This window comes from Panthera onca, chromosome B2, assembly GCF_046562875.1.
Source record: "Panthera onca isolate mPanOnc1 chromosome B2, mPanOnc1 haplotype 2, whole genome shotgun sequence".
NCBI lineage: Eukaryota > Metazoa > Chordata > Mammalia > Carnivora > Felidae > Panthera > Panthera onca.
In genome coordinates this window covers 47,267,300-47,294,910 of record NC_138343.1, presented here as the reverse complement: position 1 = coordinate 47,294,910, position 27,611 = coordinate 47,267,300, and the positions used below count along the sequence as shown (strand labels likewise).

Sequence of the window (27,611 nt, the reverse complement as noted above, 5' to 3'; positions counted from 1 at the left end):
AGATGACAGATGGTAACTAGACTTATTGTAGTGATCATTTTACAATGTATACAACTGTCAAATCACTATGTTGTACACTTGAAACCAATAAAATATTATATGTCAATTATACCTCAATAAATAAAAGATTTTCAACACAGAGCCACCAAGGAGCTGTAGCTAGTTATTAATAAATTATATGCTAATGAAAAAAAACCAAAGCTCTTTGAAGGAGCCAAAAATGCTAAAATAACGATAATCCCCATTGACACTAATTGTCCCATGATCACTCTCAGGAGTCACAATAGTTATCTTGTGATCGCTTTCAATTCTTGCATGGGTTACAAATCCTGGCTTTAAATCATCACTACACAATATTGTATCAAATTCCTTATGCATCTTATATCATAGAACAATGATTTTTTCACCCATTTATGACAGAAGAAATATATTATATTTCTATGTAAAATATCCAGGTTGTATTTATACATTTACAATAATATGGGTAATGCTGTATGTTTTCAAAGGCCTTTTATCAGAATTAATTAGAAGCCATTTACAAAATATGATATGCTTTTAAACTTGGATTATGAAGCCCATTAAGCAGATTGCAGCATTCTGAAAAAAAAAAAAAAAAGTAATTAAACTCTAAAGAACTGGTTGTGTTACATAGCCGTGATATGCCATCTGTATCTCTGGCATATTGGACTTCATTCTAAACAAAAGGAAGTTGATTTTAACAGAACTTGTGTATTTGCCAGCATCATAGGTAATAGGAGAACCTAGGATAAAATGCTAGTATTTTAACTCCAGGATCAGTATGAGTTTTGTTGTATCTCAGTATAGTGAATTGACAGATTATGCACGTGTGTGTGTGTGTGTGTGTGTGTGTGTGTGTGTGTGTATCTGCATGGGCATGTGTGTCTGAATTAGCCAATTTTTCACCTGTACAAAAATTAATTCATTTATTAAATATTTATTAAACACTATTATATATCAGGTACACTTAGAAATAAAATTAGATTTATGTCATCTTAAAAAAAATTCCAAAGATTTCAACTGATTTCAATTTTGGAGCACAAATCCAATGGTTACTCATGAAAAAAGTCCTAAAAATGGCTTGCTGCTTATGTTAAAATATACATAAGTAATAATAATAATAATAATAATAATAATAATAATAAATATATAAATTGAAATTCTGGGGAAAATAGGATACAATATTTTATACAAATTATTTGTTTATGAGGAAATCTAAGTACTAAATTTGTATATAAGGAAAAAAATACTCGAAAGACTAAGTGTAAATGGCCTCAAAACAAACAAGTTGTTTGACTGGTGTTAACCAGGTATTTTTTTTTAATTTCTTAAACCTTTTACAATGGTGTTTTTGTGGTATAATTAAGGTACATCTTAGTGTGTACTCAAGAAAACATCATAGCAATTAAGATAATGAGCATACACACCACCACCCCAAAATTCTCTTCAGAAAATGCAATGACAGAAGTTATAGACAGCTTCATAATGGGGACCAACTGGAATAATAACACCTCAGTGTGGTGGGTACAAATATTAATGCATAAAATGTATATACATTAATGTATACATATATTAATGTATATATATCAACTTATTATACTGCAGAAACTCTTTTTATTTTATTTTTTCTTCAGTTATTTCAGGGGGAATATGTTTTACTGGATTTTTTAAAGATTATGTAAAAGATTATTTACAGAATTCCCCTCATATCATGTTTGGCAGTGGGTGGGGGAAGGTTGAAAGCAATGGCCAATCATTATCATGTGTATAATTCTGCACAAATCATTTAACCTGTTCTTTGAAAGTTTTGTTTAAAATGAGAACTGTTAGCCTTTTCTGCTTTCAACCCAGCAGGACTGATTCAGAAATAAGGTTGGCAGATTATTAAAAGAAGGTGTTAACCAAATTTAATAACGTACATTTGCTAAATTTCATAACCTAGAGTCAACTACCTTATCAAACAGAAATAAAGGAAAGAGTATATTAGCTCTGATTTTCCTGATCATTCTCAGCAGAGTGATCATATACACAGAATATTTGTAAGTCATGCATATAAATTACCAGTATTATGATCACATCTCTTCTCTGTGGGTAATAGACAATTCAAATATAATCCTGTTGTGTTTTTATATCATTTTCCTGTTGCTACCATAACAAATTATTATAAACTTAGTGTCTCAAGACAATGCAAATTTATTATCTTACAGTTCTATATGTCAAAAGTCCAAATGGGTCTCACTGGGAAGGCTAAATCAAGACTCAAGGAGGAAGCACCAGGGTAGAATCCATTTCCTTGCCTTTTCTTACTTCCAGAGGATGCCCACATTCTTTAGCTCATGGTCTCTTCTTTCTTCAAAGTTAGCAATGGGTGGGTCCAGTCTTTCTCATGATCCATCACTGACATTGATTCCCTCTTCCACATTTAGTACCCTTATGAGCTCACACGGATAGTCCAGGATAATCTCCTTACTTTAAAGTCAGCTGATTAGCAGTTTGAATCCATCTGCTACCTTAATTCTCTTTTGTCATGTAATGTAACATATTCAAAGGTTCAGGGGATTAAGACATGAAATCTACCATGCTTCAAATCACAGTTCTGTTCTCCTCTGTTGGTTCCACTGACTAACATATTCAATTTTGTTCTGATCCTACAGGTCTCTTTTTGCAGAAAATGCAAATGTACTGCAGAAGTGGTTTGAAAAAAGCTTTATTATAACACATTATTTTAGGAGTTGACAATAACCTAAATTTATGTTTTCTTTTCAGGGATGACAATGAAACACTTATTGTATTTGGCTGCCACTGCTGGTTTCCTGACTATTTTGATTGTAAGAGTATGTGAGGATTATATGTTTCATAATTACTTTCCAGGAAAGGATAAGAGCTCCTCCTGTAAAACTCATTTCATTATAGACATTGTTGTGTGGATGCTATGCCCTTTACTCACCTCTGCCTCACCATAGACTCTAGCATGCAAGTACCACTCTTAATTTCATATTGCAGGGAAAAGAACCAAAGCATAGGGAGGTGAAGTCATGTGGCCAATGTCAGAATACTGGCAAGTGGCAAAGCTTGAAAGTAAACCTAAACAGTTTAGCTCCATGGGTCCATGCCAATTTCATTTACAGCCCCTCTGGATGATTAAAAAAGCTGAGAATGTAGAGCATATAGCCAATCCATGCATTTTCTATGACTAAATGGGAAAAAAAATTGTTTGGATTTTGTTTAACCCAGAAAAAGTAAGTATTTCCATATCCCAATTGAACTATTTGATTTGTGACTATAACAAGAATTAAACATATCAAAATTAAATATAAAATGAAAGGTGTGAACAGCAAGAAGAGAAGTGTGAGGAACTGTAAGCAATGGAGTCAATATATGAGGTCTGCATCCTACTACTTATTAAAGGCAATAACTTCAATATTACAAAATAAAAACAAAACATTCAATGGTATAAGGTATAGGGCCTTAGGATTTTATGATCACCCAATAATATGTATCTCTATATAGCCTCATTTATATTTTAAAAATTACATTTTTTAACCTACCCAGAATATTTTTATGATGAGCACACATATGAGTGATTTCTATGATTTCATGGGCTAGCTCGGAGAAGTCAAAATTGGAAGGAATCTAATTTTATAAATGAAAAAAATCTATATACATCAGACTATTGGGGTGCTGATTTGGGTCTTATTATTCACACCTCTTCCACAAAGAGAAACCAGGTAGACCTCTTGTCTAATACTCAATAATGCTCCAGTAAATTGGAAGTAGAGTCTTAAAGAAGAGTTCTCCTTCCTTCTCTTTGATTATCTTCCCATTTTACTTCCACAGTATGAAGGGGGGATATTCACACTTCAAAGTAAGGAAAACCTAAACATAGCCTCCATCAGAGGGAAAGAAGAAAGGCAGCAAGAATGCTACCTTTGCCTTTAAAGCATAGTCTGGGTTGGTCTGGTCTAGTCTAGGTCACTAGGTCATTTAGCTCATGTTCTAGGAGACTCCCTGGCTCAGGCTGCCATGTGAAAGAAGGAATCAGTATCAAAGTCAAAAGCCCAGATCAAAAAGCAGGTAAGTAAAACCCTTTTCCGTCAAGGTAACCAGAGCCTAGTCCATTTACTGACCGACAATACAAAGGAAAAATATGAAAGGGTTGAAGGCATTGATAAAACAACATGTATACATTCTATAGAAAGATAATTATTGGAATATTTGCATGTAATTTTACAGAAAATTTGCTCAGAAAACTAAGGCAAAATTAAAAAATTAAGAATTTTTTTAAGTTTATTTATTTATTTTGACAGAAAGAGAGAGAGAGCAGGGAAGGGACACAGAGAGAGGGAGAGACAGAATCCCAAGCAAGTTCCATTCAGAGAGTGAGGAGCCTGACTTGGGGCTCAAACTCACAAACTGTGAGATCATGATCTGAGTCAAAATCAAGACTAGGATGCTTAATGGACTGAGCAACCCAGGTGTTCCAAGGCTTAAGAATTTTAAATGAAAAAAAAAACAAACAAAAAAAAAAAAACATAAAACAAATTAAGCCCCAAACACAAATTCATTACATAAAATTTAAACATTAAGCCTAGTTGAAGTAAAAAACAAACTGTTCCTCTTTGTCCAATGAAAATAAACAATATGATATATTCCCTTTTTAGACTCCAAGTAGAGACCAAATAGACTACCAGGCTTGAATCTTATTTTAAACTCCCCTTCAATGTTAGAGTTTACTGAGATAGTAGGCATCTACTTGGACAAAAATCACTTTTTACTGAGATATAGTTTTCTGTGAGAATCTAGTAGATGTTACACAGAAAGATCTTTGTAAGAAAAGTACAGGAAATCATGATCAGGTAATAAGGAGATCTGATCTTGTCTGAGGTAATTCGAGAATTCTCTTGGAATGAGGCGGTGGTAGACCCATATCTGAAGGGTTAATTGTCATCACCTAGTAGAGCAAGCCAAAAGAGGATACTAACAAAGCGACAGGCTTGGACTAATACTCTGAGGCAGAACAGAAGCTGGCACATTACAATAATTAAAACAAAATCACTGAGACAAAAGCAGATAAAAGTAGGGGAGCATGTCTTAAGTAGAGGCTGAGAAGTCAGCAAGATCTTCATAGACCTTATAAAAGATTTAGTTTTTCTTTCTAAGAAATTGTTGAAAGACTTAACAGGAAAGAGACCCATTGTGTCAGTGTTGTGAAATATTTACTCTGGTAGATTCCTGCAGAATGGATTGTGGAAGACTGGATAGAGGGGTTGGAAGGAGAGTGTAGGGGGGGTTGGTATGTATTTGAAGGCTGGGAGGCCAGTAGGAGGTCAGGCTATAGCCATAGTCAGTCCAGGTGAGGAAAGAGAAATCTGAGAGGTAGGAGAAAAAAGGAAGAGAATGTGTTGTCCCTCACATGGAGAGAAAGACTATTTCTACACTGAGAGCTTAGTCAGAGGAGTTAGCAGCCAATAGATCGAGTAGAATGAAGACATTACAAGAATATTGAACTTACAAATTAAGCTTGTTGGTGACCTTAATAGGAGCTGTTTCAAAACAAAATATCTCAACTTCAGAACTACTGGCATTTTGTATGGAATAATTTTTTGTCAGGGGAGTCTGTCCTGAAACTTTCAGGATGTTTAGCAAAATCACTGACTTGTATCTACAAAATGGCAGAGTACTCGCCCCAACCCAGTCATGACAACCAGAAATTTCTCCAGACATTGTTTAATTCCAGGGAAAGGAAGAGGGGCTTGAGACGGGGTATATTACTCCTACTATAGAACTTTTGTTTTCCTGGAATAAGTGGGGGAAGGGTGAATGCAGACTATATTACTGGAGGGTGGGAAATTACAGACAGCCAGTATGGGCAACATTTTCAGAAATTGCGATAGGGAAGGAAAGTGGAAAGTACAGTGATTGAGTGGGGAAGTGGAATAAATGCAAAGTTTTGTTTGTTTAAGTTACCAGCAACATGATCATGAGTAAATGCCAGTGGGAAGGACCAAGACAAAAGAATGGTAGAAGATATACTGGAAAGATAATGAGTAATGTGAAATTTGAGAAAATGTGGAAGAGAATGGAGTAAATAACACTGGGGACAAATAGCTTTTGAAAGAATGACTTTTTTTCATTTTTTGAGGAACTGTTATACTATTTTCCATAACGGCTCTACCATTTTACATTTCCACCAACAGTGTATTAGGATTCCATTTTCTCCACATCCTTGCAACATTTGAAGTCTTTTTTTTAACAATAGTTCACCTAACAGCTGAGGTGATATCTTATTGTGGTTTTCACCTTTATTTCCCTGATGATCAATGAGGTTAAGTACATTTTCATATACCCTGTAGACCATTTATATGTCTTTTTTGGAAAAATGTCTGTTTAGGTCCTTTGTGTATTTTTTTAATCAGGTTATTTGTTTTGTTTTTGCTATTGGGTTATATGAGTTTTTATATATTTTGGATATTAACCCCTTATCAGGTATATAGCTTAAAATATTTTCTCCCATTCATTAAATTGTCTTTTCATTTTGTTGATTGTTAAGGAAACAATTCTTTCTGTGCAGAAGCTTTTTAGTTTGATATAGTCCCACTTGTTTATTTTTACTTTTATTGTCTGTGCTTGCCAAGACAAATGTCAAGGAACTTTATACTTATGTTTTCTTCTAGGAGTTTTCTGATTTCAGGTCTTACATTTAAGTCTTTAATCAATTTTGAGTTGATTTTTATGTATGGTATAAGGATCTAATTTCATTCTTTTGCATGTGGATATCCAGTTTTAAATTTGCCAGGAGGGTAAGTCTTAAGTTACATGTTTTTACAATATACACAAAATAATAACAATAGTTATAATAAAGGGGGCAGGGGGAAACTTTGAGAGGTGATTGTTATGTATGGTCTTTTGTTTTTGTTTATGGTCTTGATGGTTTCACAAGTGTATACTTACCCAAACTCCTTGAATTGTATACATTAAACGTGTATAGCTTTCACTGTCAATTATACCTCAATAAAATAGTTTAAAAACAACAACAACAACAACAAACAACAACAACAACAACAAAGTATGACCTGTTCAGTAGTACCACAAAAGGTAAGGGGGAAAGAATGAGAACAGATATAGGTAGATTGGTAGACTGGCCAAGAGAACCTAAAACAGCTATCATCAGATATTGTCTCTTTATTGAGGAAACTAGGACATATCACAATCTGCTGAGAGAAGTAAATGTTACTGAGGTAGAGTGCACAAGTTCTACAATAACATTGTGGAAAAAGACAAAGTGAGTTAACGAGGTAAATTAATAGAATTGATGAGAAAAATTAACGAGCAATTTGAGATTAGAAATCCTGATTTGGGATGACACCAATATCTGTCATTTTGTGGGATATTTTTCTGACAATGTTCATCTGACTCCATGCAGGCAAAGAAATTTTTGGTCCCATCCAAAATGGGGGTGTTCCTAAATAATGATGGGCAGGGAAAAGATTCGATATTTTAGCAAGAGAGTTGTTGAAATAAGAGTACATGAGTAGAAAAGAAAGAAAATTCAAGAGCGGGGACATGGAGAAAATGAAGAATGAGCTAGAATGCTAGAGTATGTTGAAAACAGTGATTGACCTTGGCAACTTGGAAGAGCAGGAACTGATGAGACAGGGAAAAGTTTGCCCAGGGGATTTGGGAGGTATGGCACTTGGCAGTGATTATGAGATATAGACTGTGATCATCATGGTGGAGACTAAAGACACTTGGAGGAACCATCTAGAAGAGGGAGAATTCAAGGGGCCTGTGATATCAGGTGGCTGGAGTCATCCATGTGAATGCGGCAGTCCCTGAGTTGACTGAAGAAATGGGTGGACAGGATGAATTTGTTTCAGGAGACCCAATTTCTGTGAATGAGAGGAAGTAATAGGGAAACTGTCATAGGAGAGTAAACGGCCAGTGATGAGAGGGTAGAGCAATATGTCATGAGTTTCAGTGGAGCAGAGTTCAGAGGAGCAAGGGAAGTTATATCTTGGAAATGGTAAAGGGATTCCGGTGGGTTCCCCACCTTTCCTGTAGTCTAGACTAGAGCTACCTGGAGTATAAAGGAAAATAGCATCACATGAATGTGTTTTTGAAAATGATGTTCACAGGGGACAGTCTCTAGAGGGGTCCTCCGGATTTCATATTTTTGCCTTTCCCCCATACCATTTTATGTTGGCATAAAGTAAATGACAATAACTACTCTATTTGAATAAGGTATGGTGTTGGATCTCATCCATTCAGAGACTCTGCTTATAGCCCTGTGGTAGCTGAGCAATAAATAGATACTACTCAAATTATACTACCTAGGTTTTGCCACTTTTTTTTGGTAAAAGGCATGAGTAAATGTGATACATAACATACACACGAATGAAGCTGCTTTTCATAGCAATTAATGCTAACCTAAAATATTTTTTTTTAATTTTTAAAACATGTTTATTAATTTATTTTGAGAGAGACAGTGTGTGAGTGGGGTAGCGGCAGAGAGAGGGAGAGAGAGGATCCCAAACAGGCTCCATGCTGTCAGCACAGAGCCAGACGTAGTCCTCGATTCCACAAACTGTGAGAGGATCATGACCCGAGCTTCAATCAAGAGCCAGATGCTTAACGGACTAAGCCACCCAGGTTCCCCAAATGCTAACACAAAATATTAAGGTCATTTAGTTTTCTTGTTAGTTGAAGGATAAAAGGTAAACAGCTTAAAAGAACAGTCAGGAATTCTAGATTGTAGCTGATTTGCATTCTACTTTATATGTACACATATAGATGTAAACATTAATGCTTTTTTCATTTGCATTAGATAAAAATATAGACTCTGAATTGGAGATAGCAGGGGCTTTGTATTCAATAATGAAACTCTTAGATTAGACACATCCTTAACATTGTATTCAAGTGCAAGTGGTTTATTTGGGAAACAAGGAAAACACCTACAGTAAATGGAGTGGGGAAGGAGCCAAGGAAGGGAATCAAGATATCTTCCACTGTGATTCATATTGCCTGATAAAAAGTGCTTTTACATGGCCCAAAGTACCAATCATAAACTGGGGGGAAAAAAGAATCACAGAGCATTCAGTGCATTATGCTACAGACTTATAAAATGTCAGATGACATTCAGAAACCCACAGAAATAGCACAGGAGAAATGGATACTAATCTCCTGAGCTATCGTAAATTTTAAAAGGCTGTAGATCGTGATTTATTCAATATAAACCACAAATTCATACTGCTGTAGGTCTGCCAGTGATTTATTATACAAGACGAATTGCACATGGAAGAATCGACACTAATTAATAGCTTTCTGGTAACAGGCAAAACCAGCTCCAGTTCCATACAACACACTCCTCACTGAATTGGCAACTGTCCAAGAAGAAATCGTTACTGTACATAACAGCCTCAGGAGAGGGGTAATTCCATCAGCCAGCAACATGCTGAAGATGGTAAGATTAATTAAATAGCAGCGACGATGATGTCAGTAGTAGTAATAGTGTTAACTGAGCTTTTACTTAAGTTCTATTCACTTGCAATCTACTAAAAGTTTGGTCTTCCCAAAGAAAACTTTGACCGAGCAGCAAAAGAAACAGAGGCATGGAGAAGGTATGTAACTTTCCCCAAACCAGTGATTTTTTGTTTGGTTGGTTTTAAAGTTTATTTATTTATTTTGAGAGAGAGAGAGAGAGCGTGTGTGAGCAGAGCAGGGCAGAGAGAGAAAGGAGATAGAATCCCAATCAGGCTCCACACTGTCAGCATGGAGTCTGATGTGGGGCTCAAACTCACAAACCATGAGATCATGATCTGAGCCAAGATCGAGAGTCAGATGCTTAACCAACTGAGCTACCTGGATGCCCTCTCCCAAAATCACAGTTATTAAATGACAGAGCAACAATTCCAACTCAGACAGTCTAACTCCATTCATAATATACCCTGGGACAGTGCTTTATAAACTTGAGCATGCTAAGAATTACTTGAACAACTTGGTAAAGCACAGATTGCTGGGCCCCACTGTCTGAGATCCCGATTTGGGGAAGTCTGGGGTAGAGACCACTACAAGCTCCCAGCTGAAGCTCATGCTGCCAGCCAGCATTGTCAGCATAGTGAGCTTTAAGTGAGAGAGGCGTTTCATAACTGTCTTCATTGGGGAGCAGCCCAGAGGCTAGACACTCACCTGAGAAGCAAGACGTCCAGATTCTAAGTCAGGGGGTGCTGCCAGATAAACAAATATTGACAAATCTAGTTCCCAGTTCCCTTGCACCTTAAAAGATAAGACAAATGGTCTTTCCACTATAAACCTGCTGTGTGAGCAGATTAAGTGCTATAAAACAAACAAATTCAGATGTACCAGGTGATTAGGCTTGTATTGATTATCTCCCAGAAATATCCCTCAGGTTTCTGGGCAACTTTATCCTAATTCCTTTAACCCTGGATGGACCTAAGGTACAAGAGTTAGAAATAGTGCAGGCTCTGGAGGGTGATTCTAAAGGACAGCTTTCTCATGGAAATGACAAAGGGTGGAAAGTAAGTGAATAAAAAAATTATTTTGAAATTTATCTCTTGGTCATCTTAGAATCAAAAGTGTTATTCAAACAAAACAATAAAAATCAGTAGCTATCATAGTCAGTCTTGCATTGTGAGTGATGTAACTGACATGTATATTGTACTGTTGACAGGCACTCTTTTAGAACCTTATTACATTAACTTATTTATTTATTTATTTATTTATTTATTTATTTATTTATTTTAAGTTTATTTATTTTGAGAGAGGGAGAGAGGGAGAGAGAGAATCCCAGGCAGGCTCCACCTGTCAGCACTGAGCCACACACGGGGCTCAATCTCACAAACCATGAGATCACAACCTGAGCCAAAATCAAGAGCCACCATGCGCCCCTACATTAATTCATTTAAATCAATAATTCTGTGATGTGGATTATACTATCATCTCCATTTTGCAGATGATGGATCTGAACCTCAGAGAAATTAGCTAACATCCAAAGTAATAAGTACTGGATAAGTCAGGATTCAGATGCAAATGGTCTAACTCCAGGCACCTGCTCTTAACTATTCGCCTCCCTTAGGACAAACAGGGTTCAAACTTCTTGGTTTCCAGGAAAGCAAACACAGTTAGGAGGTACTAAAGAAAAATTTTAGAGTAAATGGAAAATATAACTTCTGATTTCAGAGACTTTTTTATTATGAATTAAAGGTAACTACAAAGGAAATAGAACACAATGTAAGAATAAGTATATTCAAGTGCTAAAGTATAAAGGTATGAAAGATCAAGACAATAAATTAAGCGCACCAGTAAAACTGAATCATATTTTATTTTATTTTTTTAAAGTTTACTTGTTTACTTCGAGAGAAGAGAGAGAGAGATGGGGAGGGGCAGACAGAGAAAGAGAATCCCAAGCAGACTCCATACTGCCAGCACAGAGCCCAATGCAGCGCTTGAACTCATGAGATTCAAGGTCATGACCTGAGCCAAAATCTAGAGTTGGACACTTAATGGACTGAGCCACCCAGGTGCCCCAAACTGAATCATATTTTAAAGGAAATATGGGAGTTGAATTGTTCCCATAAACAATACATAGGACATGGAAAGAAAGGAGTTGATAGAGTTACAGCAGGGCTGAAGAGCTGGTCATAACTGCCAGGCGGAGGTTTTCCAAAAAGAAAAGTTTTCATACATAAGGTTAGAAGCTGATTAAATGGAATCAGGTATTAAGGACAGAATTCATAGCTTTGGTGCAATAACCATAAATACTCACTTGTGATTTTAATCATGGATACATCACCCAAAAAAGAGTATCTTTTTTTTTCAAGTTTATTTATTTTGAGAGAGAGAGTATGAACAGGAGAGAGGCAGAGGGAGAGGAAGAGAGAAAATTCCAAGCAGGTTCCGTGCTGTCAGCCCGACAAATGGCTTGAACCCATGAACTGTGAGATCATGACCTCAGCCAAAATCCAGAATCAGATACTTGACCAACTGAGCCACCCATGAGTCCCCCCTCCAAAAGGAGTATCTTACCACCATTAATCAGAGGTAATATTCTAGAGAGATTCTGCAAAGAGGTCTGAACCACAGATAGTATGTAATGAATGTTTCAGAGAGTTATACAAGATAAGCATACTCAGACGGAGATTAGCACACAGGATGTTTATTGGAGAACAATCTCCAGAATGACACCTACCTGTGGAGGTAGAGAGAGAAGCAGCATTGGGCATATAGAAAAGCTGGGTTGTGACATTGTCATGACAGAGGTTTCAGCTAATTTTTCAGGAAGCTGTACAGCTAGGACGGCCCTTCTGAATTGTCCTAAGTTGGAGGGAGGTGGCCTGTCATTTACAATTCCCACATCTACCAGTTGTTGGGTACAAACTACCTCCAGGAAGTGATTTTGCTCCTGGATAAGGACAATTTTTAGAAAGGACAGACAAGAGAGCTATGAGTGGGCGGGACTCCCACCTTGCAAGGAAATCAGTGCTTCTGTTTAGAAAGCAACCTGCTAGTGCATCACAACATGCACAACAAGCAACTAGTTGTAAATTATCCAGATGATTTCTAGTCCTAATCACTTGGTAACCTGGTCATAGTAGGCAAGATTACTAGTGCATGCAATGATGATATTCCCACTGCCAGGAGATCCTGGGACTTAATGGGATGTGTTGTGTCATCTCTACTCCCTCAGTTAAAATGTATCCACCAGTAAAATACAACTTTTGTTGCATGAAACAATCAAGGCCTACAGTTAGGTGTCATACAAAACTTATTCTGAAGAGTAAGTGAATGACTTATGTCTCAGTCTATATTACAAAACAAGGTCTACAACTTTTCTTGATAATGTTTTGCATGAAGATATTGATACAGTCTTTTAAGTGGATGTACACCGTGTGAGGATTAGAGTATTAGGGAGAATTTTGCCACAGAGTCCCGTAACTGGTGATACAGACTTCCTGCCTTTCAACTTACTTGGAGATACACCTGACAAAATTCGTCAACTCAGCACAGTTGACACACATTAAGAGTTAAGAACATATACCCTGAAGATATAATAAGCTGGATCCTACTTCTTTTTTGGTTCCTTATTGGTTGTGTCATCCTGAGAAATTATGCAACATCTCTGTGCCTCATTTTCCCCATTTGCAAATGGGGATAATAATAGTACTTCTCTTGTGGAGATTCTGTGAGCCAAAAGAAGGGAATATACATACAGAATTGGTAACAGATCCTGGCATGTAGTATTAGCTACTATTTTTTATTATCATTTGTCATTTTAGATGGAGATGTGTGACACTGTACATAGCCATCATTTATTTACTGAGCACATAGTATAAGATTTGTCATATCATAATTGTATTGCATGAATTATTACATTAAAACTTTAGAACAAGCTATTAGGCATTGAGGGTCACATTTTATAGAGGAAGAAACATATTCAAAGAGATTAAATAATGTTTCAGAGAAAAAACTACTATCAAATAACAGAATGGAGGGGCGCCTGGGTGGCTCAGTCAGTTATTTGTCCAACTTCAGCTCAGGTTATGATTTCACAGTTCATGGGTTCGAGCCCCATGTCAAGTTCTGAGCTGTCAGCATAGAGCCTGCTTCAGATTCTGTGTCTCCCTCTCTCTCCCTGACCCTCCCCTTCTTGCATTCTCTCTCTCTCTCTCTCTCTCTCAAAAATAAATAAACTTAAAAAAAAAAAAACAGAATGGAGTTCTAACCCTGATCTGTTTTGCAGAAAGCATTTACTTAAACTTTTTCATACTTCTGAGAGAGAAATGCTACATCTAAGCATTACTACCAAATTTTGATTTTGTAAATTCAAGGGCTAAAGTAGTAAGTTGAAAGTTTCGTCTTCCTCTTCTAACCAGAACATTTAATAATATTATTTAAATTGTTAGCTTATACAATTGAAGATATTGCTAACCTTGGCTTTTTAGAAACAATAAACTAAAATATTATCATGGAAATACCAATAAGACCAAGCACTTATACTTTACTCTTCCACTGTAGGACTGGAGTGAGGAAGCTGCACAAAATGCCAGAATGTTGTCAACACAGTGCGAATTAAGAGAGAGCAGCGCACCCAGGAGGCGAATTACAAGTAGGTATATGTCTACATGACTCACCTTGGTACTCAGAAGTCATCGGTGATTGTTAAATAACCTGGCAAGGGTAAGTTAAGTCTTTTGGTATATTATATGGGCCCCATAAATGGCAGTAGATTGTGGCCCACTACACTTTTATTATTATCAATTTTTAAACTTAGATATTTCAGAATTTCAAATTCCAGATTCTGATCATCAGAAACAAGAATCAAAACTCTCAACATTATAGAATAGTTGAGTAATACAGTGATAACTGGATGGAGAGCTGGATAGCTGGAAGTTGTCTATTCTATGTAGTTATTTCAGCTACACACAACAATGCATTAGGGATATCTTTGGCTTTGAAATACTAATACAGATGATAGGTGAGTTATATTCAAGTCTACTGGGCTGTACATGTGAACAAATTTAGGTGCTCAAAAATGAGTCCATCTCATGACATAAATGCTAGGTGGATCATTGCTTGTTTCCAGAAAAGCCATTAATACTTCCTACACAAGTAGACATTATTAACATTTTTGAGATACTTGCTTGTTACAAAATATTTCAAAGATACTAATGAAACTTCCATATTTACAGGTTATTGGGCATCTTTGCCCAATATTGTTGACCTGTGAATTAGCAATATGAGTCTCAGAGAAAGGTAGATAATTCCTGAATACCATGTTTGGTCAAGAACCCACATCACCAGTGGATGGCTAAATGAGCAAATGTTTATTTCATGGTCCTTGCATAATGAATACCTGTGGGTAGCTGTTTGCAAGTCACAGGCCCTGTTACAACCCACAGGCTGCTTGGATTGGTTTCACCCTTCTCCATCAGCTTGGAGACTGAAATGTCGAGCTGATTTCCAAGCTTGCACATCATCTCCTACTGTCGACTTCTCACCAAACCTAAGTACCACAAATTCACTCATCAGTGGGAAAGATGATTGCCAACAGAGATACAGCTGAGTCAGCTTTCTTTTTATAAGAGATTGCTTAGATGATAAGAGAAACATTCGTAAAATGGAAGTGAGGAAAGTGTCCTTATATTTCCAGGTTTCATAGAGTATGACACAGACTTTTTTCTCCCTTTCAGATACTTTTTGTGGAGAAAATATGCATTTGACATCTTATGCTATCTCATGGTCAAATGTAATTGAAATCTGGTACAACGAATCTAAATATTTCAAGTATGGGGAATGGACGTCAATGGATAATGGCATAACAATTGAGCATTATACTCAGGTAACCTGCATACTTGCAAATATACGCATTGTTTAAACGACTATAAGCATGTGTGGAACATAGGTGACTGAGAAAATCATTCTACCTTTTCCTGCAAATTTACACTTGACCCACTGAGTTCCTGCTATCATTTGGAACACAAGGAAGTGTGATTCCCTCAATAGCTGGCTTGGAGAAGCTGCTTAACTGCTTAGTCTCCGTTTTTATACATTTGATTTTCTGGAAATTAACAAAATCATAAAACATCAGTGTCACTTATATATTACATTTCTGATATTTGTAAAGAATGAAAATAACAGTACCTTATAATACAGAGAATCCTCTTCTTTCTAGTTTATTTTTATTGTAAAAAATTGTATGTATATAATATTATTTATATACACATATATTATGTATACATACATATATGACACATAATAATTATCTATATATGCATATATAATATATGTATATATTTTATAAAATTTGTCATTTTAGTTACTTTTAAATTATGCAGCATTAATGTTCAGTAGCATTAACTGTATTCAAATTCTTATGCAGCAATCACCACTATATATCTTCAGAACTTTTCATCTTCCCAAACTAAAGCTCTGCACCTGTTAAACAACAACTTCCCATTTCCTCTGTGTCCAGACTCTGGCAATCACCTTTCTACTTTCTGTATCTATGGATTTGATTACTCTAGGTACCTCATATAACTGGAATCATAAAAATTTTGTCCTTTTGTGTCTGCCTTATTTCACTTAGCATTATGTTCTCATTTGACATCCATCCATGTTGTAGCATGTGTCAAAATTTTATTCCTTTTTAAGGCTGAATAATATTCCATCATATCTGTTTACCACTGGTTGTTTATCCATTCGTCCACTGATGGGTATTTAAGTTGTTTCCAATTTTGGCTGTCGAGAATAAGACTAGTATGAACATTGGAGTTCAAATATTTATTCATATCCTGCTTTCAATTCTTTTGAGTATGCACCCCTAAGTGGAGTTGCTGGATCATATGGAAATTCTATGTATAATTAATTATTTGAGGAGCTGGCATATTGTCTTCCACAATAACTGCATTATTTCACAATCCCAGCAGCAATGAAGTTTCTGGTTTTTCACATCCACACACTGTATTGGTCTGCTTGGGCTGTCATTACAAATATCACAGGCTGGATGGATTAAACAACAGAAATTATTTTCTCATAATTCTGGAGTCTGAAAGTCTGTGAACTTCTGCAGCATAGTTTGTGAGAGCTCTCTTCCTGTCTTCTTTTCACTATATCCTTGCATGGAGTTTCCTTTCCTTTCCTCTGCTAATGCTTGCAGAGAGAGGGGCAGAGTGGAGAGAGAGAGAGAAAGAGAGAAATAAAGAGAGTACAAGAACCAGAGCTAGCACTCTAGTGCCTCTAGTGCCTTCTCTTGTAAGGACACAAATCCTATCGGATCATGGTCCCACACTTATGACTTGTAAATTAATTCCTTAGAGATTCCATCTCTAATTAGAGCTGCTGGGTTAAATCAGGTTGTTTGGTTTCTTGTTGTTGAATTATAAGAGTTCTTTACATATTCTAGGTATCTATCCTTTATCAGGTATAGGATTTGCAAATATTAATTCCTATTACGTGGACTGCCTTTTCACTCTGATAATAGTATGCTATAATGAACAAAGATTTTTAATTTTGGTAAAGTCCAATTTATCTATTTTTTCCTTTTCTGTCTGTGCTTTTGGTGTCACATTCAAGAAATCACTGCAAAATTCAATATCATGAAGGTTTTTCTTTGTGTTTCCTTCGAAGAGTTTTTTATGATATTAACTCTTACACTTAGGTATTTGATCCATTTTAAGTTAGTTTTTTATATGGTATAAGGTACTCTCCATTTGCTTGTATGTGGATATCTAGTTTTTTCCCACTTTTTTTGTCCCCCTTGAATGGTCTTGGCACCCTTCTTGAAAATCATTAGAACATACATGTGAAGATCTATATGTGGAATGTCTATTTCAGTTCATAGGTTTATCTGTCTATTGTTATGCCAGTGCCACTGTTTATAGTAAGGTTTGATATTGGCAAATATAAGACTTCCAGCTTTGTTCATTGGCAAATATAAGACTTCCAGCTTTGTTCTGCTTTTTCAAGACTATCTACCTATTTAAAATCATAGACTTAATCACTTATAGATAACAATGCAGAAATTCTAAATAAAAGATTAGCAAGTAGAATTCTTATTTTAAGATTGATACCCTTGTACAAAAAGGGTATGTGCTAGGAATCCAAGAATGTTATAACATTAGACTATGTATTCATATAATTTACCTTATCAACAGAGGATAAAAATAAAATGGTCACCCCGAGAGCTAAAAATCTGACAAATTTGTGACATCAATTCCTGCCTTCTATTTCTTTCAGATAAAGGTAGACTAGACCCACTATTTACATCATAAGACCTTTAGTTTCATCATACTCAGATAATAATATTTACTCTTCCAAAGACTTAAAAATTTTATTGTTTAATTCCCACTACGCACCTATGATGTAGAAAATGATATTATTATATCCCACTTTAAAAACAATAAAATTTCAAGATATAAATCAAATTGATAAATACCATACAACCAGAAAGTGGTAGAGATAGAATTTGAACTTGAGTCATTTTGCTTCAAAGTCCAATTCATAACTCTACACTATGCCTTTTCCCTGATGATTAAGTAAATTTCCTCCTATGCTTTGATTTTTTTTAAATCTTTATTTATTTTTGAGAGAGGGAGAGAGAGACAGAGCATGAGCAGGAGAGGGGCAGAGAGAGAGAGACACACACACACATACAGAATCTGAAGCAGGCTCCAGGCTCTGAGCTGTCAGCACAGAGCTCGATGCGGGGCTCAAACCCACGAACTATGAGATCATGACCTGAGCTGAAGTCAGACGCTCAACCGACTGAGCCACCCAGACATCCCTGATTTTTTACATAACCACCAAGCAGTCTTCATCATGTTAACTGATTGTCCACATAGATTTGATAAGGGAATGAGCCAGGATTAGGGATGGCCACTAAGTGTGCATATGCATGTTTGTTGTCCAGACACATGGAAATCTTGCTATTTCTATGAATTCCTAATAAGTAATGCTCAAAGAATACTGGAAGCAAACATGTTTATTTTAAGCCATGGGTAACAATATTCGTATTTTAATCATTTAGCAAAACATCAAATTATTAATTAAAAACATCTCTTTGTCTTTACAGGTAGTTTGGGCCACTTCTTACCTCATTGGGTGTGGAATCTCATCATGCCCCAAAAGAATGTCAACTCAGTATCTCTATGTTTGTCACTATTGTCATGAGTATGTATTATACAGCTTTGTTTCACATAGCTGTTAGAAATATATCCTCCTTACATAATCCAGTTTCTCAAACATTACGTAAGAAAACACAAATATTTCACTTCAGTTAAGCAGAACTTTAGGGATAAAATGTCATTTAGCCAATACCTAAAATATCACACATGTATTTTTATTTATATCATATTCATTTTAAAGTTTATTTATTTATTTTGAGTGAGAGAGAGAATGTGCACAAGTTGGGGAGGGACCAAAGTCGTGGGAGAGAGAGAGAATCCCAAAAAGCCTGCACTGTCAGGCAGAAACTGATGGGGGGGGTTCAAACTCACGAACTATAAGATCATGACCTAAGCTGAAATCAAGAGTCAGATACTTAACCGACTGAGTCACCCAGATGCCCCTATATCACATTTTTAAAATGAATTTATATCTCATTAGTAGAATGTCCAAAATCAAAGCTATTACCAGTAGTCTTGTTATGTGTTATTGATTAGCATAAGCAAAGAAACAATATTTACTTAAGCATTCAAGAGTATATTTAGAATGCAAGGGCAGAAATATAGTGGAATATCAAGAGTAAACAAACAAAAATTGAAGTGTTCTCATGGTTAGCTTTTTAGTCTCTCAGTATATGTCTTTTCTTTAGAAATTAAATTTCCATGTTATCATGGTATGAGTACAAGTCCCACAAGAGATAATATGATTGCTTCAGTGAAGAATAAGTGGACTCCTTTGCCCTATCAACTGGGGTTATAGAGTAAGATCAGTTTCAGATAATGATTGCAGAATCCCACAAGGGCACACTGTATGGCTCCAGTGGTAATTATGAAAAATTAGAGACTGTTCAGAACAGGATATATTCCCCCAATAGTTTACCACAAATATCTGTTTACATGATGTTTAACTGTTATCCCTCATTTTTGTTGCAAAATAAAAGATGTTCAATATAAATCAGCAAAAACTATTTATCCGGTAATATGCTACCATACTCATACTTCAAATGAGGTCTCCAATATCAGTATAGATTCAATAGATATATTCATAAAATAGCTCTATATGAGGGGCGCCTGGGTGGCGTAGTCGGTTAAGCGTCCGACTTCAGCCAGGTTACGATCTCACGGTCCGTGAGTTCGAGCCCCGCGTCGGGCTCTGGGCTGATGGCTCGGAGCCTGGAGCCTGTTTCCGATTCTGTGTCTCCCTCTCTCTCTGTCCCTCCCCCGTTCATGCTCTGTCTCTCTCTGTCCCAAAAATAAATAAACGTTGAAAAAAAAAAAAAAATTAAAAAAAAAAAATAGCTCTATATGAGTTATTTTCTGGTCTTATCATTTCTTTATTTTAGTAGTTAATATTTGTTATGATTTTATCTATGTAATTAGTATTGAAGGCAGTAAGATCTCTTTGCATCTACAACACATAAATTGTACTAAATCTTTGCTGGGGCTGGTGGTTTCTAGTGAATTTCTGACAATACACAAAAGTAAAACATACAGAGATGTGGTAGGATAATTTTCTATGGCAAAGATTAGCCCAACTGTCTGACAAAAATCCCTTCTTAAATTAAGTACTAATTTTCTTTTATAAAGTGAAATTTAGGGGTGCTTAGAGGGCTCAGTTGGTAGAGCATGAGACTCTTGATCTCAAGGTCATGAGTTCAAGTACCACATTGGGAACAAAGCTTAGTTAAAAAAAAAGTAGGAGGAAATAAAGTGAAATTCTAACAATTCAGATATCAAAGGGGGAAATTATCAAATAGAATGCTGAACATTTATTTTATTTTCCAAGCATATTAAGAATTGGCTATCATCCACAATGTTTTGTTTTTGTTGTTTTTTTTTTTTTTAGATGTCTGCAGGTAAGACTGTCTTCTCTGAATTTCATATTAGCTTAGAGCTAGAGACTCTCTCTACTCTCTCTCCCCCAACTCTGTCACTTTAGATTTAGCCATACTGAGGGACTTTCATCTTTTACAATGCTCCCTGTGTTTCTACACAAGCAGCAACATGTATCAAGTTTTTCATGACATCATGCAAGATGAAGTTAGAATATCTCCAATTATACTCAAAATTTTCTTAACATCCTCTTTTACATGACTATTCACCAAGTCCTTATGAGTATAAATAAAGAAAAATGACCTATTATAAGTGATTCTAAAGCTCTTCTGCTTGGTAAGATTTGACTGTTCATAGGCCCCAATCCTGTTAGAACTTGACTGTCCAAATAGGTGTAAATTGTCTGAAAACATTCTTGGGACCCCACAGTTACCTGTTATACATTCAAGAAGATAAATTTTCATCATTGTAAATCTAGAAATCTTAAAACGATCTTAAATACTATAATCATTATCTAGAAGTGGTTTTCAAAAACTGTTTGCAAAGTTTATTATAAAAAGTAAGTAAACTTTTATATGCATTGTTCAAACATCAATTTTATTACATCAATTTTTTCTTTATTCTGTTTTTAAGGGGCAATGATCTTGCCAAAAGGAATGAACCTTATAATGTGGGAAATCCATGTGAAGACTGTCCAAATGACTGTGAAAATAAACTTTGTAGTAAGTTTTACATTCAGTTTGCTTAATGTAGACTGTTGACCCAGGAGCCATGTGCCCTTAAAATTAAGCATTTGACAATATTGCACTTTTCTATAACTTTTATCTGAACCATCTCACAGGAAAGATCAATATTCCCAAAGATCGCTCTCCCAGAGTGACCAAGAAGATGATTGATTAAATCTATTGGAATGGAAATTAGAATGTCTAGGCCTAAACTCAAGTTCCCACCCTAAAGTTAATGACCCTAATAGGGGAAACCTGGATAAGATGTAAATAGAAGCATAAATTTTTCTGTGCTCTATAAAAAAGTTTCTGGGTTCTCTCATTGCAGCCTTGGAATTAGACATACTCTTTCAGGATACCAGCGTTCTCAGCTTTCTTGCTACTCCATAACTCCCCTACCTGCCTGACCACTTATTAGGGCAGGTAATTTATTACTGAGTGATCTTTATTCTTCTATGTTCCTACTGACACATCAGAAGATATTAGACGATAGTCACACTGTCCCCTTACAATACTTCCTTTTCTTTCTTTTTTTTTTTTTTAATTTTTAATGTTTATTTATTTATTTTTTTAGAAAGAGAGAGAGAGATGGAGCATGAACAGGGAGAGGGGCAGAGACAGGGAGACACAGAATCTGAAGCAGTCTCCAGGCTCTAGCTGTCAGCACAGAGCCCAATGCAGGGCTCGAACTTGTGAACCACAAGATCATGACCTGAGCCGAAGTTGGCCACTTAACCAACTGAGCCACCCAGGTGCCCCTACTTCCTTTTAATTCTTTTTTTTTTTTTTTTTTCCTTTTAATTCTTAAATAAACCTTACCTACAATGTGTATTCACTAAATGGCATCCAATTAGATAGCAAAAGTTCTTTTAGATGGCAAAGTTCCTTTTTCTAGAGCCTTCTGAAAACAATTCCTTAATCCCTGAGGATAATGTTGATAAGAAAATTTTCAATAAGTTCATAGAGAAATAACTAACCCAGAAAAAAAAATCTTTTAACTTCAGACTTGGAAAGCCAGAAGACTTATTTTCCTACACCTGACAAAGTCATTCTGTTTACTTTTATTAATTCTTTTAAAGTTAATTTATTTATTTTGAGAGAAAGAGAGAGTGTGTGAGCAGGGGAGGGACAGAGAGAAGGTGAGAGAGAGAATCCCAACCAGGTTCCGCACTGTCAGCACAGAGCCTGACATAGGGCTAAAACTCATAAACCATGAGATCATGACCAGAGCAGAAACCAAGAGTCAGACACTTAACCAACTGAGCCACATAGGTGCCCCTATTTACTTTTAAAGTAAGCAAAATGGATTCTTTTTATCTCTCTCAAATTCTCTCTCTCTCGATAGATACATGATAGATAGGTAGATATTCTCTTTCTCGTTTTACTTTATTCTTTCTTTTTCTTCCTTTTGTCTCACTTTCAACTTCACTTTTTACACCACATTTCTGGAAAGAAATGTTGTTTGAGAAAGAAAATATCTACTAATTATCTATGTTTGGTGAATGGGGCACATTTTCTTAATCCAAAATATAAAAGCAATGTCTATAGTGGAAAAAAAAAAATGCCAGAGAAGTAAAATGAGAGTAGGAAAGAGAAAGTATTACTTAAGAAGGTTAAATCTATGACATAGAAGATGCATATCTTAAACCCTTTGATCACCTACAGACGCATGAGAAGATATGAAATATTGAAGAAAGATAGATATCTAAAATTGGGCCACCCTGGAATGAAAACAAACCTAAAAATATAAAGACCTGGATATGTAGGTATAATCAACTTAGTGTAATTCAAATAAATTTTATAAAAGCAAAATTCATGCTTATAAAATAGGGAAGTTATATAAATTAATATAGTGTATATAACAGTAGTAAAAGCAGTTAGTTCTAAGAGGGAAATTCATAACAATAAATACCTCTATTAACAACAGCTAAAAAAGAGCTCAAAACAACTTTACTTTATTCCTCAATTACAGAAAGAACAAACTAAGCTCAAAGTTAGCAGAAGGAAGAAAATAACAAAAATCAGAGTAGTAATAAAATAAAATAGAGACTAAAAAGACAATGGAAAAGATCAATGAAAGAGCTGTTTTGTTAAAGATAACCCAGAAAAATCTTTAGCTTTAGTCACACAGAAGAAGAAGAAGAAGAAGAAGAAGAAGAAGAAGAAGAAGAAGGAGGAGGAGGAGGGAGGGAGGGAGGGAGGGGAGGAGGGGGAGGAGGGGGAGGAGGAGGAAGGAAAAGAAGAAAATAGAGGACTCAAATAATTAAAAATAGAAATTAAAGAAGAGACATTATAACTGAGACATTATAAATTAAAGAAGAGACATTATAAATTAGAGACATTATAAAGAAGAGACATATACCACACAAACCAAAAAGAACATAAGAATGCTATGCACAACTGTATGGCAACAAATTAAACAACTAATTTGAAGAAATGGATAAATTCCTAGAAACATACAACTTACAAAGACTAAATTATGAATAAATAAACATGACCCCACCAAGACTGAATGACAGAATAATTATATTCTGTGAATATAATTATGTTCTATGAATAAGTAGAAACTGTGAACAAAGTACTAGGAAGTAGATTGAATCAATAATAAAAAACCTCCCAACTTAGAAAAGCTAGAGACCAGATGTCTTTACCAGTGAATTCTACCAAACATTTAAATAACTAATACCAATACTTCTAAAACTCTTCCAAACTCATTTTATGAGGCTACCATTACCATGATACTAATATCAGGTAAGAACACTGCAGTAAAAAAAAAAAATTACAGTCCAATATATCTGATGAACATAGATGTAAAAAGAGCAACAAACTTTAGCAAAACAATTGCAACAATACACTGAAAATACCATACACCACAATCAAGTGGAGTTTATTATATGGATACAAGAATGGCTCACTATCCACAAATCAGACAATGTGATATACCACACCAAAAAATTAAAAATAAAAATCATATAGCCATCTCAATAGATGCAAAAAAAGCATTTGACAAAATTTGACATTCTTTCATGATAAAAAATCTCAAACTGGGTATACAGGGAACTTACCTCGACATTATAAAGGCCAGATATGACAAGCCCACAAAAAGTATTATATTCAGTGGTGAAAAGTTTTTCCTCTAAGACCATGAATAAGAGAAGAATGAATACTCTTACCACTTTAACTCAACATAGTACTGGAAGTCCTAATCAGTGTAATTTGGCAAGAAAAGAAATACAAATAATTAAAATCAGAAAGCAGAAGTTAAACAGTCTCTATCTGATGACATGACAGTATGTATAGAAAACCAGAAAGACTACACCATAAAACTGTTGAAATTAATAAGTGAATTCATTAAAATTGCAGAATACAAAATCAATATACAAAAATCCATTATTTTAAGTACACTACCAACAAACTATCAGAAAAAGAAATTAAAAAAAACAATTGCATCAAAAAGAAAAAACACCTAAGAATAAATTTAATCAAGGAGATGAAAGATCTATATATCAAAAATTTTAAGACATTGATGAAATATACTGAAAAAGGTACAAATAAATAAATATATTCCATGTTCATGGATTAGAAGAATTAATATATTTTTAAAATTCCCATACGACCCAAAGCTACCTATAGATTCAGTGCAATTCTTATCAAAATCCCAATGGTATTTTTTTAAATTTATTTATTTATTTTGAGAGAGAGAATGAGGGAGAAAGTGAGAGAGAGAGAGCGTGCATAGGGGTGGGGCAGAGAGAGAGGGAGAGAGAGAGAATCCAAGGCAGGGTCCTCAACACTGTCAGCACAGAGCTGAATGTGGGGCTCAAACCCACGAATTGTGATATCATGACCTGAGCCAACATGGGTTGCTTAACTGACTGAGCCACCCAGGTGCCCCTTCAATGGTATTTTTCATAGAATTAGAACAAATAATCCTAAAACTTACATGAAACCACAAATGACTCCAACTAGCCAAAGCAATCTTGAGACAAAAGAATAAAGCTATGGTATCAAATTCCCTGGTTTCAAACTATATTACAAAGCTACATATAGTAATCAAAACAGCATGGTATTAGTATAAAAACTGACACATAGATCAATGCAACAGAATGGAGAGCCCAGGAATAATCCAACTCATACATGGTTGATTAATTTACAACAAAGAAGCCAAATACATGCAAAGGGAACAGACAGTCTCTTCAATAAATGGTGTTGGGAAAACCAGGCAGTCATAGGCAAAAGAATGGAACAGGACCCATATTGTACACTGAACACAAAAATCAACTCAAAATGGATTAAAGATTTGAACATTAAACCTGAAACCATAAAACTCCTAGAAGAAAACATGGGGGCAAACTCCTCAACATCAATCTTGGTAATGATTGTTCGGATTTGACACTGAAAGCAAAAATAACAAAAGCAAAAATAAACAAGTGGGACTGCATCAAACTAAAAAGCTTCTGCAAAACAAGGAAATGCATTAACAAAATGAAAAGACAACCTATTGAATGGGGGAAAAACTTTCAAATCATATGTCTGATAAGAAGTTAATCTCCAAAATATATAAAGAAATTAGAAAGCTAAATTAAAAAATCCAATTAAAACATTGGCAGAGGAACTAAATTGACATTTTTCCAAAGATGTCCATATGGCCAACATGTACATGAAAAAGTATTTACATCACATCATTTCCCCAGGGAAATGCAGGGATATAATGCATACCTGTTAGAATGGCTCTCATAAAAAAGACAAGAGATAATAAATGTTGGCAAGGGTGTGGCAAATAACAAACCATTCTGTGAAGTTGAAGGGAATGTAAATGGGTGTAGTCACTATGGCAAATGGTATGGAGGCTCCTCAAAATATTAAAAAATATAATTAACATATGATCTAGCAATTCTACTTCTGGATATTTATCTAAAAGAAACCAAAAACATTAACTCAAGAAGATATTTACACCTCTATGTTCTTTGAAGCATTACCTATAATAGCTAAGGCATGGAAACAACTTAAGTGTCCATTGACAGATGAATGGATAGAGAAAATATGGTGTGTGTGTGTATATATACATATATATACACACATATATCTGTATATATGTGTACATATACATATATATACATATATATGTATATATGTGTACATATGTATATATGTATGTGTATGTATGTATATATATATTCTCTGTATATAGTGTAGTATATACTATGTATAGTATACTGTGTATCTGTGTGTGTGTGTGTGTGTGTGTGCATGTATACACTATGTATACTGTTCAGCTATAAAACAAATGGAAGTCTTATCATTTACAGCAACAGGGATGGATCTTGAAGGCATATTCTAAGTGAATAAGTCAGATATAGAAAGACAAATACCATATGATCTCACTTACATGTGGAATCTAAAAAACCAAACACACAGATACAGAGAAAAGATTGGTGATTTCCAGAGGCCTTGGACATGCGGGGTGTGGATAATTTGATTTATGTGTTTGAGAAGTTTATTTGTTTCTTCAGTGATGGTGAATGTTTGAGATAATACGGTGTAAACATGCTTTGTCCTTCCAGCTAACCCCTGCCTCTACTATGATGAATACAATAACTGTAAGATACAAAAACGTAGTTTTGGATGCAGCCGCCAGTGGGTTCAACAGTTCTGCAAAGCTAGTTGTCTGTGTGACACGGAGATAAAATAATGTATTTGCAACTATAATGTGCTGTTAGAAAATGTCTGCTGGATTACACCTTCTACCTTACTTTGCTTCTGTAGCTTTTGCTGAGTTTCATTTGGTTTTAATTACATGTGAGACCCTAAGCTTTACTAAGCACATACAGGCATCAGTAGATTTACATCAATGCCACCCACTCCTGTCCTGATCCAACACTGGTTTAAAGTTCCTTACTACAGAAGTGAAGCGTCCAGCCCAACACCTGCCCCAGGTTTAAATCATGTGACCTGTAGTTCTCAGGTTGACAAAATTCAACTCATGGTATAACTGGCCCCTTGACAATAACTTTGTCTTTTTGCTATTAACTCCTTCCCCTGCTACCTCCTCAATGTTTGTCTTTCCTGCCCAACTAACATGCACTGTAATTCTTTATATCTTAACTTTACTTCTATTTTAAATTGATGATTAAAATAATTCACAAAGCAATCGAAGAGTCCAGTCTTATTACTTACAAGGCAAATTGCTTAATTGGAAGTGATTTAAATGTCTTATTGTTTGATATCTACATTTGTAAAGCAGGGGTGGAATTGTTTTCCTTAATTTAACAAAATATATATTCAGCACTGATTATATACAAAATATAATACATCTATAGAGGATATTGTCTCCCTTATTTCAAATGCAGACATAAAT

At 35.3% G+C, this 27,611-nt stretch overlaps 1 protein-coding gene across 1 annotated transcript; it reads left to right on the top strand.

The window, feature by feature from the left end:
- Positions 1-2,786: 2,786 nt before the first annotated feature.
- Positions 2,787-27,312, top strand: CRISP1 (cysteine rich secretory protein 1). The gene is made up of 7 exons (XM_060614511.3): positions 2,787-2,852; positions 9,350-9,478; positions 14,050-14,140; positions 15,225-15,373; positions 18,605-18,702; positions 21,162-21,250; positions 26,818-27,312. The coding sequence occupies exons 1-7, from the start codon at positions 2,787-2,789 to the stop codon at positions 26,943-26,945; spliced, it is 750 nt and encodes a 249-aa protein (XP_060470494.3). The 3' UTR covers positions 26,946-27,312.
- Positions 27,313-27,611: the final 299 nt, after the last annotated feature.

Coding starts and splice junctions, on each gene's coding strand:
- CRISP1 (XM_060614511.3), top strand. CDS start 2,787: ATGACAATGAAACACTTATTGTATTTGGCTGCCACTGCTGGTTTCCTG. Junction 9,479..14,049: donor CCAGCAACATGCTGAAGATG/GTAAGATTAATT, acceptor CTTCCACTGTAG/GACTGGAGTGAGGAAGCTGC. Junction 15,374..18,604: donor CAATTGAGCATTATACTCAG/GTAACCTGCATA, acceptor TTGTCTTTACAG/GTAGTTTGGGCCACTTCTTA.